This window comes from Acanthochromis polyacanthus, chromosome 8 (genome assembly GCF_021347895.1).
Source record: "Acanthochromis polyacanthus isolate Apoly-LR-REF ecotype Palm Island chromosome 8, KAUST_Apoly_ChrSc, whole genome shotgun sequence".
Taxonomy (NCBI): Eukaryota; Metazoa; Chordata; class Actinopteri; family Pomacentridae; genus Acanthochromis; species Acanthochromis polyacanthus.
This window is the reverse complement of record NC_067120.1, coordinates 38470556-38482907: the sequence shown is the minus strand read 5'-3', so window position 1 is coordinate 38482907 and position 12352 is coordinate 38470556. Positions and strand designations below refer to the sequence as shown.

Below are 12352 nucleotides of genomic sequence, written 5' to 3'. Positions count from 1 at the left end.
ATTATGAATGTTATTATTATTGTTATTGTTTTATTATTATTATTATTTTATTTTATTATAATTATTGTTATTATTATTTTTTATTATTAGTGGTAGTAGTAGTAGTAGTATACTTCATCTGAAACAAAATCTTCATTTTCTGTGCATCTTTGGTGTCTAGCAGAGAGTGATCTGTGGCCAAAGCCAGTGAAGGACGTGCTGCTCTCCCAAAGAGTTATAACTATCACCTGACTAAAAAAAAAAAAAAAAATGATAGAAAGTTCCAAATCCGCACTTTGGCCATCTCTCCTCTGTGTATTTCTAGAACATTCCACTCTCTTACTATGAACACAGAGACTGTGGGCGTGTCTGTGGGCGTGTCTGTGCGGCCGCTTCCCGTCAGAGCGTCTCTGTCACTCAGCTCCAAGTTTCTCAGTCACCTTTGGGGAAATCCAGTTCGCGTTTTTACTCCAGAGAACTCCAGGTTTGTGAAAATCTGGTCCACATTTTCCTTCCTACACCAAGCATAACTCCAAAGGTCTGTGTTTCTCGCCAGATGCTTTCAGCAGAGAGGACTCTCCGCTGAGTCCAAAGTTCAAAGTTTCGCTGTGCATAAAAGACGCTGGAAATAGCTCCGGTGAAGTTCGGTAAAAAATGTGGCGTTAATTATTGATCATATCTCTGGTCTTACTTGGCCGATCAAAATGATTCAATAACTGATAGAAAGTTCAAAATCTGCACTTTCAGCACACGTTTAAAGGGAGACTCCTCGACGCTTCATTTTCCTGCTTTGTTTTGATTACAGAGGCACAACAAGAAAACGCTCCAGAGCGTTTTTCTGGTGGCAAGGGTTAACAACAGTATCTGTCTGCAGGCTGCAAGAGAGAGGCGTGTCGCAAAGTAGGCGTGTCGCAAAGTGACGCGTCACTTTGCGACACGCCTACTTTGCGACACGTCCACTTCAGCAACGGCTGATTTCGTGATTTCGTGATCTCGTTCACGTCAGGAAACACGCGAGATTTTGTTATCACCACTCTACTGTGTAGCGAACGTGCCCTCTGCTGGTCAGAGTTAGCCACTGAAGTATGGCGTTATATTTGTGTCACAATCCTGAGCGCACAGTGTGAAATTTTGAGCACAGGAAAAAATTTTGAGCAAAGAAAAACTTAATCTGAGCAAAAATCTATTCTGCACTCAAAAAATATATTTTTATATTTGCAACTATCCACATACACACACAATCTTAATGTTTTTCACTCGGTTTTTCACTCTGCTCTCCTGTGGATCTCTGCTCTATGTCCTCGCTACGTCTCTCTCGCTCTCGCTCAACATCTGCTCTGTGCACACGCTCAAATCTGCCTTCACGCTCGCTCAACTCTGCACGGCGTTACAAATGTGCCACAATTCCAGCCAATCACAGACTTCTGATTCTATCCAATCGGGTCCCTGTTTCGGCCGCCTCTCGGAAGCGCTGTTAAAAACGATCGCTAAATCAACTGGAGTTTTGCGATATACGCTGGACTACGACAGATTTTCGGTGAGTATTGTTTTATTATTGAATTACGTTAAATAAAGCACTATTTTGTTTAGTGTGTTAAATATAGGTGTAATGTTTTGGTACGGTTTTGCAGAAAGTCAGTCCTGCTTCCGCAACAAAACGAGGGATTTAGCAGATGTGCTAGCTAAACAGCATGACAGATCCAAATAATGACAACCCAAATACTCCGCCACCATGTCAGGTTAGTTAAGATTTTTGGGTTTTTAAATTTTTTATTAGTTGTGCTTTTGATTAAACTTTCTATTAACCAACCTTTCAGATTAAAGCTGATTTACTAGCAGGAGTCAAAGCTGTAGAGCTTAAGCTAACCTAATAGCTAATGAAAACTTTGTTGGACATTAGTGTTTGATTTCAAAGTGTTAAATACTTTGTGTTTTGACAGAACATATTAACTTTACATTTGGTATTGATTTAGGGTCAAAGTGGGGTTGAGTTAGCAGCCAGAAATCTAATAACTTTGTTGGTTAACACCATGGCCACAACTAGTTCACCAAGCCCTACAGAGACCAGACAGCCAGAGCCTAGAAATGTAACTGTACAGCAAGAGATGGCAAGGTTTGCATGTTTACTCAATCATAGGTTTTTATTCATAATATTGTGAATTTGATGTTCTCATTTGGTTTGTGGATGTGTTTAACGGAGACATTTAAATTCATATATAATAAGAACTGAGAGAGTCTGAAAAAAATCAAATTTTATCTAATATGTGACTATTTATATTATTTATAAATGCATACATATATATGTCCTGTACAGAGCTTTTCCAGGATACTTCAGATCAAACTTCAGTCGAGGTAAAAAGAGGTGTTTAACTTCCACCAAGCAGCCTCCTAGAACAACCAGCAAGACCATCACTCTCAATTTTTTATCTGCTTCCAAAAAACACACCTTACACACCTTTGCCAGTTGAGGAGCTTGAACTCCTTCAAGCTGGCATGGGAAGACAGACGGTGTCGCTGCCTGACCACAGTGACCATGCAGAGGTAGTCAGTTCAGAGTTTTGACTTTCCGTGTTTAAGGTGGTCATTGGGCAACACTTTTAACCCAAATTACATGTTAACGTCTATATTGTAGTGTTTTATTTCTCTCTTTCTTTTCTTTGTTGTCAGATTTCAAAGGTCCTGGCTGAAATATTCCCAAAAATGGAAGATCTTTATGGGGGATGGCTCTTGCATAAGGCAACAGGTTTGTAAGGCCAGGATTGTGTATTTTTGTATCACATCCCACTCCTGTAGTTGTAATTTATTTTAGTTGTACATAAGGGCTAATGCTGCACAGGCATTTAGTTGTAAGCATTAGAGATGGCTCGTTGACGATAAATGGGTGTATTTTTAATTAGAATATGTTTGTGTTTCTTACAATAAATGTGGCAGTGGTCGACAGAAGCTCACTGTAATTCCACCAGGAGCAGAGAGTTATTCTGTAAAAACTCAGAGAGCTCAGTCAGGAGGGGGTAAAGCCACTATTTACATAGTGCCACTACAGGAGACATTAGACACCTCTCCTCTGCCTCCTGACTCGCAGCACTTTTCAAAGATGCCAAAAAAGACATGTTACCAGTGTAATGAAGTGATGCCTCTGCAGATGCTTGCAATACACATTAAGACATGCAAAGGAAAATCACTTTCTGATGAGAGTGATGAAGAGGTGAGAAAAATTGTTTGTGTTTCATTGTGATGGAAATGACAAAACATAGTGTTTATTAAAGTGGCTGTTTTGTAAATCTGCAGTACTCTGAGCTATGCATACTTTCACTTTCTACATTTTTCGCTTAACAGTGAACACTTTCAGGTTGAATATGTGGCTGATGCACAGTCTCTGATGTTGCTGGCTGATGAAGTTATAAACTGTGGATACACAAGCCAGATCAAGCTGGATAATAAACAAAACACCATTCGGTAAGAAACAACAACTGTCATTTAAATATTTTTTCTTTTTGTGTTCTTTCTTTCATAGTGCTATTGTCTTGCACTCTACCACAGACTGATTCCAATGCTTCAGCAAGTGAGAAAGGGCATGGAACTGTATGGTCTGCTCAGTCAGAGGGCTGCAAACCCTGAAGCTTTACACACTCTTTGTTCTTGGGAAGATCATCAAAGTAAGCATTATTCATAACAGTTTTACTCACCGTGTTCTTGCAGACAATCGCCCTGTTCTGGATTTTGTTCTTTGTTATATATGTATATGAATTTTAACACCAATTGTATATTCACTTATTCTTTTTAGTCAGATGCTGATTTCATAATGATGAACTGCCGACCACAGCTCAGTGAAAAGGGGACATCTCAGGAGACAACTGAAAGATTATAAACTTCATGCAAGATTTTTGCCAGGAGCTTGAAATATCAGGTACTATGCTATACAGGACTGCAGGCAAGTAACTAATAATCAGTACAGTTGAGGTATCCAGTAGGTCTGTTATGCTGTTATGCCACTTGTCCAATTTTTTTTAATTTACTTATTTCGAACATGAAATTAACAGACAGCCGATGCAGCTTATACAAAATAAAACCGCAGCTAAAACAAGGCATCACATAAATTTACAAATCATACATGTTCGAAAGGGAGTGGGAAGAAGACAGAACTTATTTAATCCCACCCCGAACATGGTTACTTTATTAACAATTTGTTTCTATATAACCAAAAATTAAATGGCAATAACATATAGCTATCCAACACACCAGAAGCAAGCGTCACAGCAAATCAGAACAAAGTAGTTCTGAGTGCTCACACTTATCATGATAGGGTTGTCTCTTCCAGGATGATAACAACCAGGCTATAAGATGATTACATGATTACTACATGATTATTTAAATTGAAATTCCTTAAGTTCAAATTGTTTGTAACATGTTTTATTTCTTATATTTTAAACATCACAGTGCTGCAGTTGAGGAGCCCCACTCTCTTGGAGTTCAGCATGTGCTTTCTGCTAGAAATGGTAGAAATGGTGAAAGTGTGACCAGCTCTGCTTCACTCGTCTCAATGATCATATACAGGGCACTTACAAAAAGACAATGTTGCTCTTCAGATTACTTGTATGTAAAAATGTATCCAGATGAGATATTAAATGTTTGATTACGTTATAATTATCATTCATTTCATACTGAAAGCAACTGGCTAAAACAAATACTCAAAACCAAGTTGAAAGGCTGGCATACTGATCTCTGTGTACTTGGCTGTATTTATTATTCCAAAGCCATCACCAATGATCTGTACCCTTTGGTTGAAGATTATGATAAAAGTACCTACAGTTTTAAACGGCTGTTCATAAAGCTAAGTCAGCCATGTCCAAGTATCTGATATATACATGAGGATCAAATTACTCTGATTTATAGCTGCAAAACTTCACACATACAGTCATATAAATTTAAGAGTAAAAAATGACCTTCCTTGAGTAGCCATCCACTCCACCAAAGACCACAGTGTTGTACCTGTTCAAGATGGGGAGTACTATTTCAATAAGGCTGCTCATGTGTGAGTCGTGTCAGCTAATTGCAGACTGTTCTAAATTGCAACAACCTTTTTTGAATGCAAATATTCTATTAAAAGATGTTTGGGGGACATGTTTAAATTAGGGGCTCCATAATGTATTCCCAAGTAACAAACAAGATAAACTTCACTGAAGTATTTTTAATGACATTCCTCTTACTGTTTACTTTGTGTGAAATAGTCTGAGCAAGCTTATTTACCTTATGAGTTTATGATTTGTGTCAATGTGGACAAGGGACAGAGGGCCTTGCACAGAGTAGCTTCGTCAAACAACACATCCTATTTTAGTGAGCTGTGAGAAGATCACAGTTGAATATTACACGTAAAAACAAAAGCATTATTCTTAGATAGTGTATCAGTTCTATAAGTTTGTATGTTTGTCAGGTTTGTGAATTAATTGTTGCGGTGAGAGCTACTGATTGAGCTAGCAGCCAACAAATCTAGCGTCACTTAGCAAGCGAATAGAAATATACAAATCAATGAAACAGACACACAGACTTTCATGCAAGCTTACATGACAAAATATTTTTGCAAAGGTTGTTGCTAGAGGTATGGACCCGTACCCGTAGCCTGTGGACTGCGGATACGGCACTTGCCATTTGCCAATCAGACATGCGAGATCTGGTCACGTGACTCCCGGTGGACGCTAGCGGTACGGACCCGTAGCATCGGTACGACAGGTACGGACCCTAAACCTGACCCTAACACTAACCCTAACCTTAACCTTTGCTTACCTTTCAACAGTTTGCAGTGGTTAGCAGCTTCTTGACTCGCGAGACTCGCGTACGGGTCCGTATCTGTCTGGCAAATGGAAAGTGTTGTATCAGTAGCCCACAGGCTACGGGTACGGGTCCGTATCTGTAGACACTACCTTTTGCAAAACCAACTACTTACATGTGGATGTGGTGCACCGTTGTGTTGTCGTTCAGGATCCGAGGACATGGTCCAGCTTTGCTAATCTTGGCTAATTAAACGAGGGTCCAGTGGCTCTGAAATGTGGATTTAAACATTACACTTGTACTTTAACACACTAAACAAAATAGTGCTTTATTTAATGTAATTCAATAATAAAACAAGACTCACCGAAAATCTGTCGTAGTCCAGCGTATATCGCAAAACTCCAGTTGATTTAGCGATCGTTTTTAACAGCGCTTCCGAGAGGCGGCCGAAACAGGGACCCGATTGGATAGTGTTGAAACTTGTTCCTTTGTGTGAGTCAAGGATCACACATTGTTGCAAAACGTTCCACTTTATTAGCTAACTCATAAACAACAGCATAGCATCCAGAGACGACATCTTGGTCACATGACAACCTCGGACCGCGCATAACATAGTGTGTTATGATTGGCTGAGCTGCAACAAACATCAGATACACAAGTACGGTGGCTCACTGCAGACAAACTTGACAGTCATTTAGTCGAATGATCTACAGATAAAATCAGAAGTCTGTGATTGGCTGGAATTGTGGAACATTTGTAACGCCGTGCAGAGCTGGGCGAGCGTGAAGGCAGATTTGAGCGTGTGCAGAGAGCAGATGTTGAGCGAGAGCGAGAGAGACGTAGCGAGGACGTAGAGCAGAGATCCACAGGAGAGCAGAGTGAAAAACCGAGTGAAAAACATTAAGATTGTGTGTGTATGTGGATAGTTGCAAATATAAAAACATATTTTTTGAGTGCAGAATAGATTTTTGTTTTCTCAGATTAAGTTTTTCTTTGCTCAAAATTTTTTTCTGTGCTCAAAATTTCACACTGTGCGCTCAGGATTGTGACACAAATATAACTCCATAGTGCTCTGGGAGGGGGAGAAGCTCACAGCAGCACCTGCTGCTTGTTGAAAACAGTAACTGCAGAATGAGCCGAGTTTTCCTATCAGAGTCTCCAAAATGGCAGAAAAAGTCACTAGATTTGTCGATAGTCGCTTTTGACAAAAAAAAGTCACTAGGAGCTTTGAAAAGTCGCTAGATTTAGCGAGAAAGTTGCTAAGTTGGCAACACTGGTAGTTTCTCATCGTTGACGAGAGGATGATTTGCGCGCTGACACACACGGAGCTGCCGGTAGCCCGTGATGATTGTCTGATGGTTCTTTTAATAGGAATATACATTTTTATTTCTGTATTTTTATAAACAAAAAATTGTAAGTAAGTTATTAAAAGACAGATATCTTTGTTGTTGAAGTTATTATTTTTAACACTTTATTTTTGCTGTAATTAATTAATCAAAATTAATGTGTTAAAGACCCAGCCCTAGTTAAAAATATAAATGATTCCCTTAAAACAAATTACCTAATTTAAATATTCAAACACTGGAAAATAATATTACTACTTTGAGGGGAAAAAAAACTGCAACATTTCCAGAGAAAGTCCAGTAGTTAACCAAAATTTTTCATTAACTATCCTGCTGATTAATCATTAATGAGAACGATACATTTATATACATAAATGAGCAAATCATATGCTATGTGATACTTGTTAGACAATTAGAAGTCCAACTAAGTTCTTTGTTAACCCATTGATGCACAAAATGGGTCAAAAGATACCTATGTTGTACTGAACATGAACTCTCAAAGTGACCCATGTTCAGTACGATACGGGTATCTATTGACCCATTTTGTGCATCAAAGAACAAAGAACTTAGTTGTACTTCTAAGTGTCTAACAAGTATCATATATTTTAATGTGTCATGATTATTTAATCAATGTTTAGTATAAATTAACAAAACACACAGAGTGTTATTGCTCACAGGACTGAAACAGTATCCTGCTCTTGAGAGGCTGCTATGGCTTCAGCTGTCCACCAGATGTCCCCAAACCCTTGAAGTATTGAATCTTCTTCAGCACAGTTGTATGGAAATCCTCAGTGCTTCATGATGCTTCAGCTGCCATCACTGAGGTCAGAAGACAACAGGAGGAGAGGAGCTGGACTGAATAGGACATCTTTACTGACTGGGACTGTTCAAAGAGCCTGCCATTATGGGACAGGAGGTAGTTGTCTCGATTGCTCCCACCTGCTCGCTCCTCAATTCTCGGTGATTAGATTGGCATCAACTCCATGCTCACCTGAGAGAGGGATAGAGGAAGGAAAGAAGGAGGGAAGGAAGGACTGTCTCTATCTAGAGCCAGAGGAAGAGGTCGTAAGAAAAGCGTTTATTCAGTCGGGTCGTTGTAGAAGTTTTCTGGTCGTTTGCATCAAGTTTTGCTTGTTTCTGGGTTGTTTAGCATCATATTTTGGTAATTTTAGGCCTTTTTTTGGGTTATTTTTTGGTTGTTTTGTGCCTTTTTCTGGCTGTTTTCATGTAAATGTAATCGTTTTTTGAGAGTTGTTTTGCATCAAATTTGGCTCATTCTACTTCTTTGTGTGTCGTTTGCATTAAATTTTGTCATATTTTTACATTTTATTTTAAAATTAAATGTTTGTTTTAGACTTAAATTAATAGAATTAACCTTTTCCAAGGGGCTGCACAGTGATGTAGTGGTTAGAACTTTCGCCTTGCAGCAAGAAGATCCCCGGTTCAAATCCTGGCCTGGGATCTTTCTGCATGGAGTTTGCATGTTCTCCCTGTGCATGTGTGGGTTTTCTCCGGGTACTCCGGCTTCCTCACACAGTCCAAAAATATACTGAGGTTAATTGGTTACTCTAAATTGTCTGTAGGTGTGAATGTGAGTGTGATTGTGTGTCTGTATATGTAGCCCTGTGACAGACTGGTGACCTGTCCAGGGTGTCCCCTGCCTTCACCCGAGTCAGCTGGGATAGACTCCAGCACCCCCCATGACCCTAATGAGGATAAAGCGGTGTATAGAGAATGGAATGGAATGGAACATTTTCCAATCAACCTCCACCCAGTATTCCTTAGTAGTCCTTAAAGTGAAAACGTTTTTGTCTTTTTTTTAAGAGATTAATGCAAATCATTGAACATGCTTTCAGTTCAATTTAAAAAAAATATTTGGTGCATTTTCCTAAAAGAAGTCTTTTACGGACACAAGACTTTACAATATTAGAGTATAGATAGAAACCCAACAAAAGCATTTTAAATTGCTATGTGTACATTTTGATCTAGAAGACCTTTAATAAATCTATGAGGGAAGCAAAATACTGGATTGTTTTCTTTTTTCAGACCCAACTCAACAAACACTTCACTCAGAAAATACACATAATCAGCAATTAAGATCAATTCTGTTTTATTAAATATGTAAAACAAGTCTTTCAGTCTGTAAAACCAGACGTTCATGTATGACAGGATTAAACAGCAGGTGTTCAGCGTCCGCCGCTGCCTTCAGGGGTGTTGATCTTCTGGTATTGGTCCAGAGCCCACTGGAACGTCTGACTGTAGCAGATCTGTTTCCCTCTAACCGTCTGGACTCTGCAGAAACAACATTTATTCAGTTTGTTGAGAAAATAAACAGATTTCTGTGAAGAAGTCCATTAAAAGCAGTACGACACTCACATGAAGGCCGGTCTGAGGCAGGAGCTGTGGGTCTTGATGACGTTGGACACGTTTGCACGTAAAGGTCGAGTATAGAAGTTGAAGCAGCAGTTTCCAGGAGCTGTATTGAGCCTCACCCCATCAACTGTGAGGAAAATAAAGCAGGAAGTGAGAGAGAAGCTATAACATGTTAGAATAACCACATAATGCCAATAATCAGGACTATTTCTGCAGGAAAGGCCAGTTTTTGGTTTCTATTTGCAATATTCTACTGTTAAAACTGCATTTTTAAAAATTATTTACTGCTATTTTACAGATTTTCTGTTTTTATTACAGTAAAATCACAAAAAAAGTATTAATTTACGTGTTGACTGGAAAGAAAACAGGCCAGAACAATAAATAATGTCCACATTAAAAATCTAGTAGTTTATTCTTTTAGGGTGACGACTGCACATTAAATTAAACCAAAAATATAGATATTTTATAGGTATTTGTGGTAATTTCAAAGAACATTTTTGTAGTAGAATGACTGAAAAATGATCAATAATTTGCATTTTTACAAATCGTTTATTTACAACATTTGATATTAAAATTACACTATTTTTACATTGTTTATACTTCAATCATTTAATTATTACTTAAATACACTATAAATATGATTATTCTGTTGATATTTGCTGATATCTTCACAATTGTTTTCACAATTTTAGGATCTATTAACATTTAAAATGTTATTAACATTTGACATATTCTGCTGTTAAATCTGTAAATTTTTTTATTTGACAAACATTCTGCTGTTATTACAGTAAAATCATGAAAAAAAAAGTTGTACAAAAGCAAATATATTTAATGGATTTTTAATGTTAAAAAAGTATGTCCACCTTTAAAATGTAAGGATTTACCTTGAATTAAATATTGATTATATTTATTATTATAGTTTATAATCACAGCAATGTACTGTTTAATTTTAGTAGTAGAAGTAGTTTAGTTTCTACATATATTTTCACATATATATTTTATATTCTGTCTAAGCTTCACTGTAAAAAATGGAAATCTTTCAAACTATCAAATTGCTTTTAATTGGATTTTTTTTTAAATCATTTACTCTTATTTCACAATTGTTTTGTTAAATTACAGCTAAAACTATGTCTGGTAAAATCTCAGAAACAAAAGTATGTTAGCCTTTAAACATAGAAAATTATGTAAATGTAAAACTTTTTTTAAACTGGCTGAAATATTAAATAATGTCCACAATAATTTGTATTTTACAGTTGATTTTTCTTCAGTTTTTACAAACATTTAAGGGAAACTTTACTCAAAATTCTTTTTCTAAAGTTAAAATAAAGATATTTTTCATGCAAACACACAGAAAGCTGACTTCAAATCTACAGAAAAGTCTAAAAACACGCATTTCCTTCAGATAAATGAGGAAGAAACTCACGCATGGCATCGCAGCAGCACCAGACTGAGAGCAGCAGCAGAGTCAAACACAAAGTCTTCATGATGCTGGAGGTCTGGAGGATGATCTTCTTCTTCTTGTTCAGTCTGCTGTGATGCTGATGTGATGCTGATGTGAGTCCATTTATATCCTGTCCATCGTAAGGACGACGCCTCCGTAAAATCCCCTACCACCTCCTCATGTTCCACTGCACACTGACTCTGAGCGACGAGAAGGAAAAGAGTCGACCACAGATGAGCTCAGAGATTAAGCCCGTCCCAAACAGAAAGCAGAACGACTTTCTCAGATTTTATCTCGTCTGCATCTCGGTCAGCGGAAAGCAGAAGAACACAAACAACAGAAAAAAAACTTTAAATTCCAATCAGAAATAGGTTTTTAGACATGCTTAGTACTCAGCGTTCTCACAGAAGAGTTTAGATTTTGTGATTCAAAAATAAATTCCATTTTACTGTCCAAATATTATTCAAATTTCAATACATTACCAGTAAAAAGTTTGGACACAGCTTCTCAGTGAATGGTTTTCCTTTTTTTATGTTGTTAATTCTCACTGAAGGCATCAGAACTATTAATGAACACATATGGAATTATGAAGTAAACAAAAAAATGTGAAGTAAGTCAAAACATGCTTTATATTTTAGATTCTTCAGTGACAATGGCTAATGTCTGTAATCTTAAGTTATAGCTCACTAATAGCGGTCGATAGTAGTGAATAAGCCATGCTCTGCTATTCTAGGGCGTCCTAAAACCTCCAAGCAACAAGAACTACCACTGTAGGAGCTTGTTCAGGGCCATTTTTGGGGAGAAAAAAGTACCTACACCAGAAATATTGCTGTTCAGGGCTCAGTGCCGATTACTCAAAGACAATAAACACCATTGTTTTTTGCCCTCCTGTTGTCCTGATCGAGTTGTCTGTATACACTAGCAGTCAAAAGTTTGGACACACCTTTTCATTTAATCTTTATTTTCTGGACTATTTACATTGTAGATTCTCACTGAAGGCATCAAAACTATGAATGAACACATCAGCAATTATGTAGTAAACAAAAAGTGTGAAATAAGTCAAAACATGTATCATATTTTAGATTCTTTAAAATAGCCACTCTTTGCTTTGATTGCTGCTTTGAACACTCTTGGCGTTCTGTCCATGAGCTCCATGAGGTAGAACCTGAAATGGTTCTCCAACAGTCTTGAAGGAGCTCCTAGAGATGCTGAGCACTTGTTGCCTCTTTTGTCTTCACTCTGTGGTCCATCTCATCCCAAACATCTGGACTGGGTTTAGATCAGGTGACTGTGGAGGTCAGGTCATCTCCATCACTCTTCTTCTTGGTCAAATAGTCCTTCCACAGCCTGGAGGTGTGTTTGGGGTCATTGTCCTGTTGAAGAATAAATGATGGTCCAGCTAAACGCAGACAAGATGGGATGTCATGTCGCTGCAGGATGCTGTGGTAGC

General features: G+C 37.9%; 2 protein-coding genes across 13 annotated transcripts in view; both read right to left on the bottom strand.

The window, feature by feature from the left end:
* Positions 1–6819, bottom strand: part of LOC110951151 (carbohydrate sulfotransferase 8-like) — a 118365-nt gene extending 111546 nt beyond the window's left edge. For 2 of the 12 annotated variants that reach the window (XR_007943681.1, XR_007943676.1), the window contains exons 1-2: positions 6110–6816; positions 5921–6015 (exon numbers count right to left, since the gene is read on the bottom strand). The gene's annotated coding sequence lies outside the window, so the exon portion shown is untranslated. Of the gene's footprint in view, positions 1–5760; positions 5828–5920; positions 6016–6109 lie in introns of all 12 variants that reach the window. The other 10 variants (XR_007943677.1, XR_007943678.1, XR_007943679.1 and 7 more) reach the window with 10 other exon arrangements.
* Positions 6820–9181: 2362 nt separating this feature from the next.
* On the bottom strand, positions 9182–11358 carry LOC110946909 (C-C motif chemokine 3-like 1). Its single transcript, XM_022188398.2, has 3 exons — positions 10885–11358; positions 9465–9588; positions 9182–9380 (listed from the first exon to the last, which is right to left on the bottom strand). Exons 1-3 carry the CDS (start codon positions 10943–10945, stop codon positions 9275–9277), a joined length of 291 nt encoding a protein of 96 aa, XP_022044090.1. The 5' UTR covers positions 10946–11358; the 3' UTR covers positions 9182–9274.
* Positions 11359–12352: the final 994 nt, after the last annotated feature.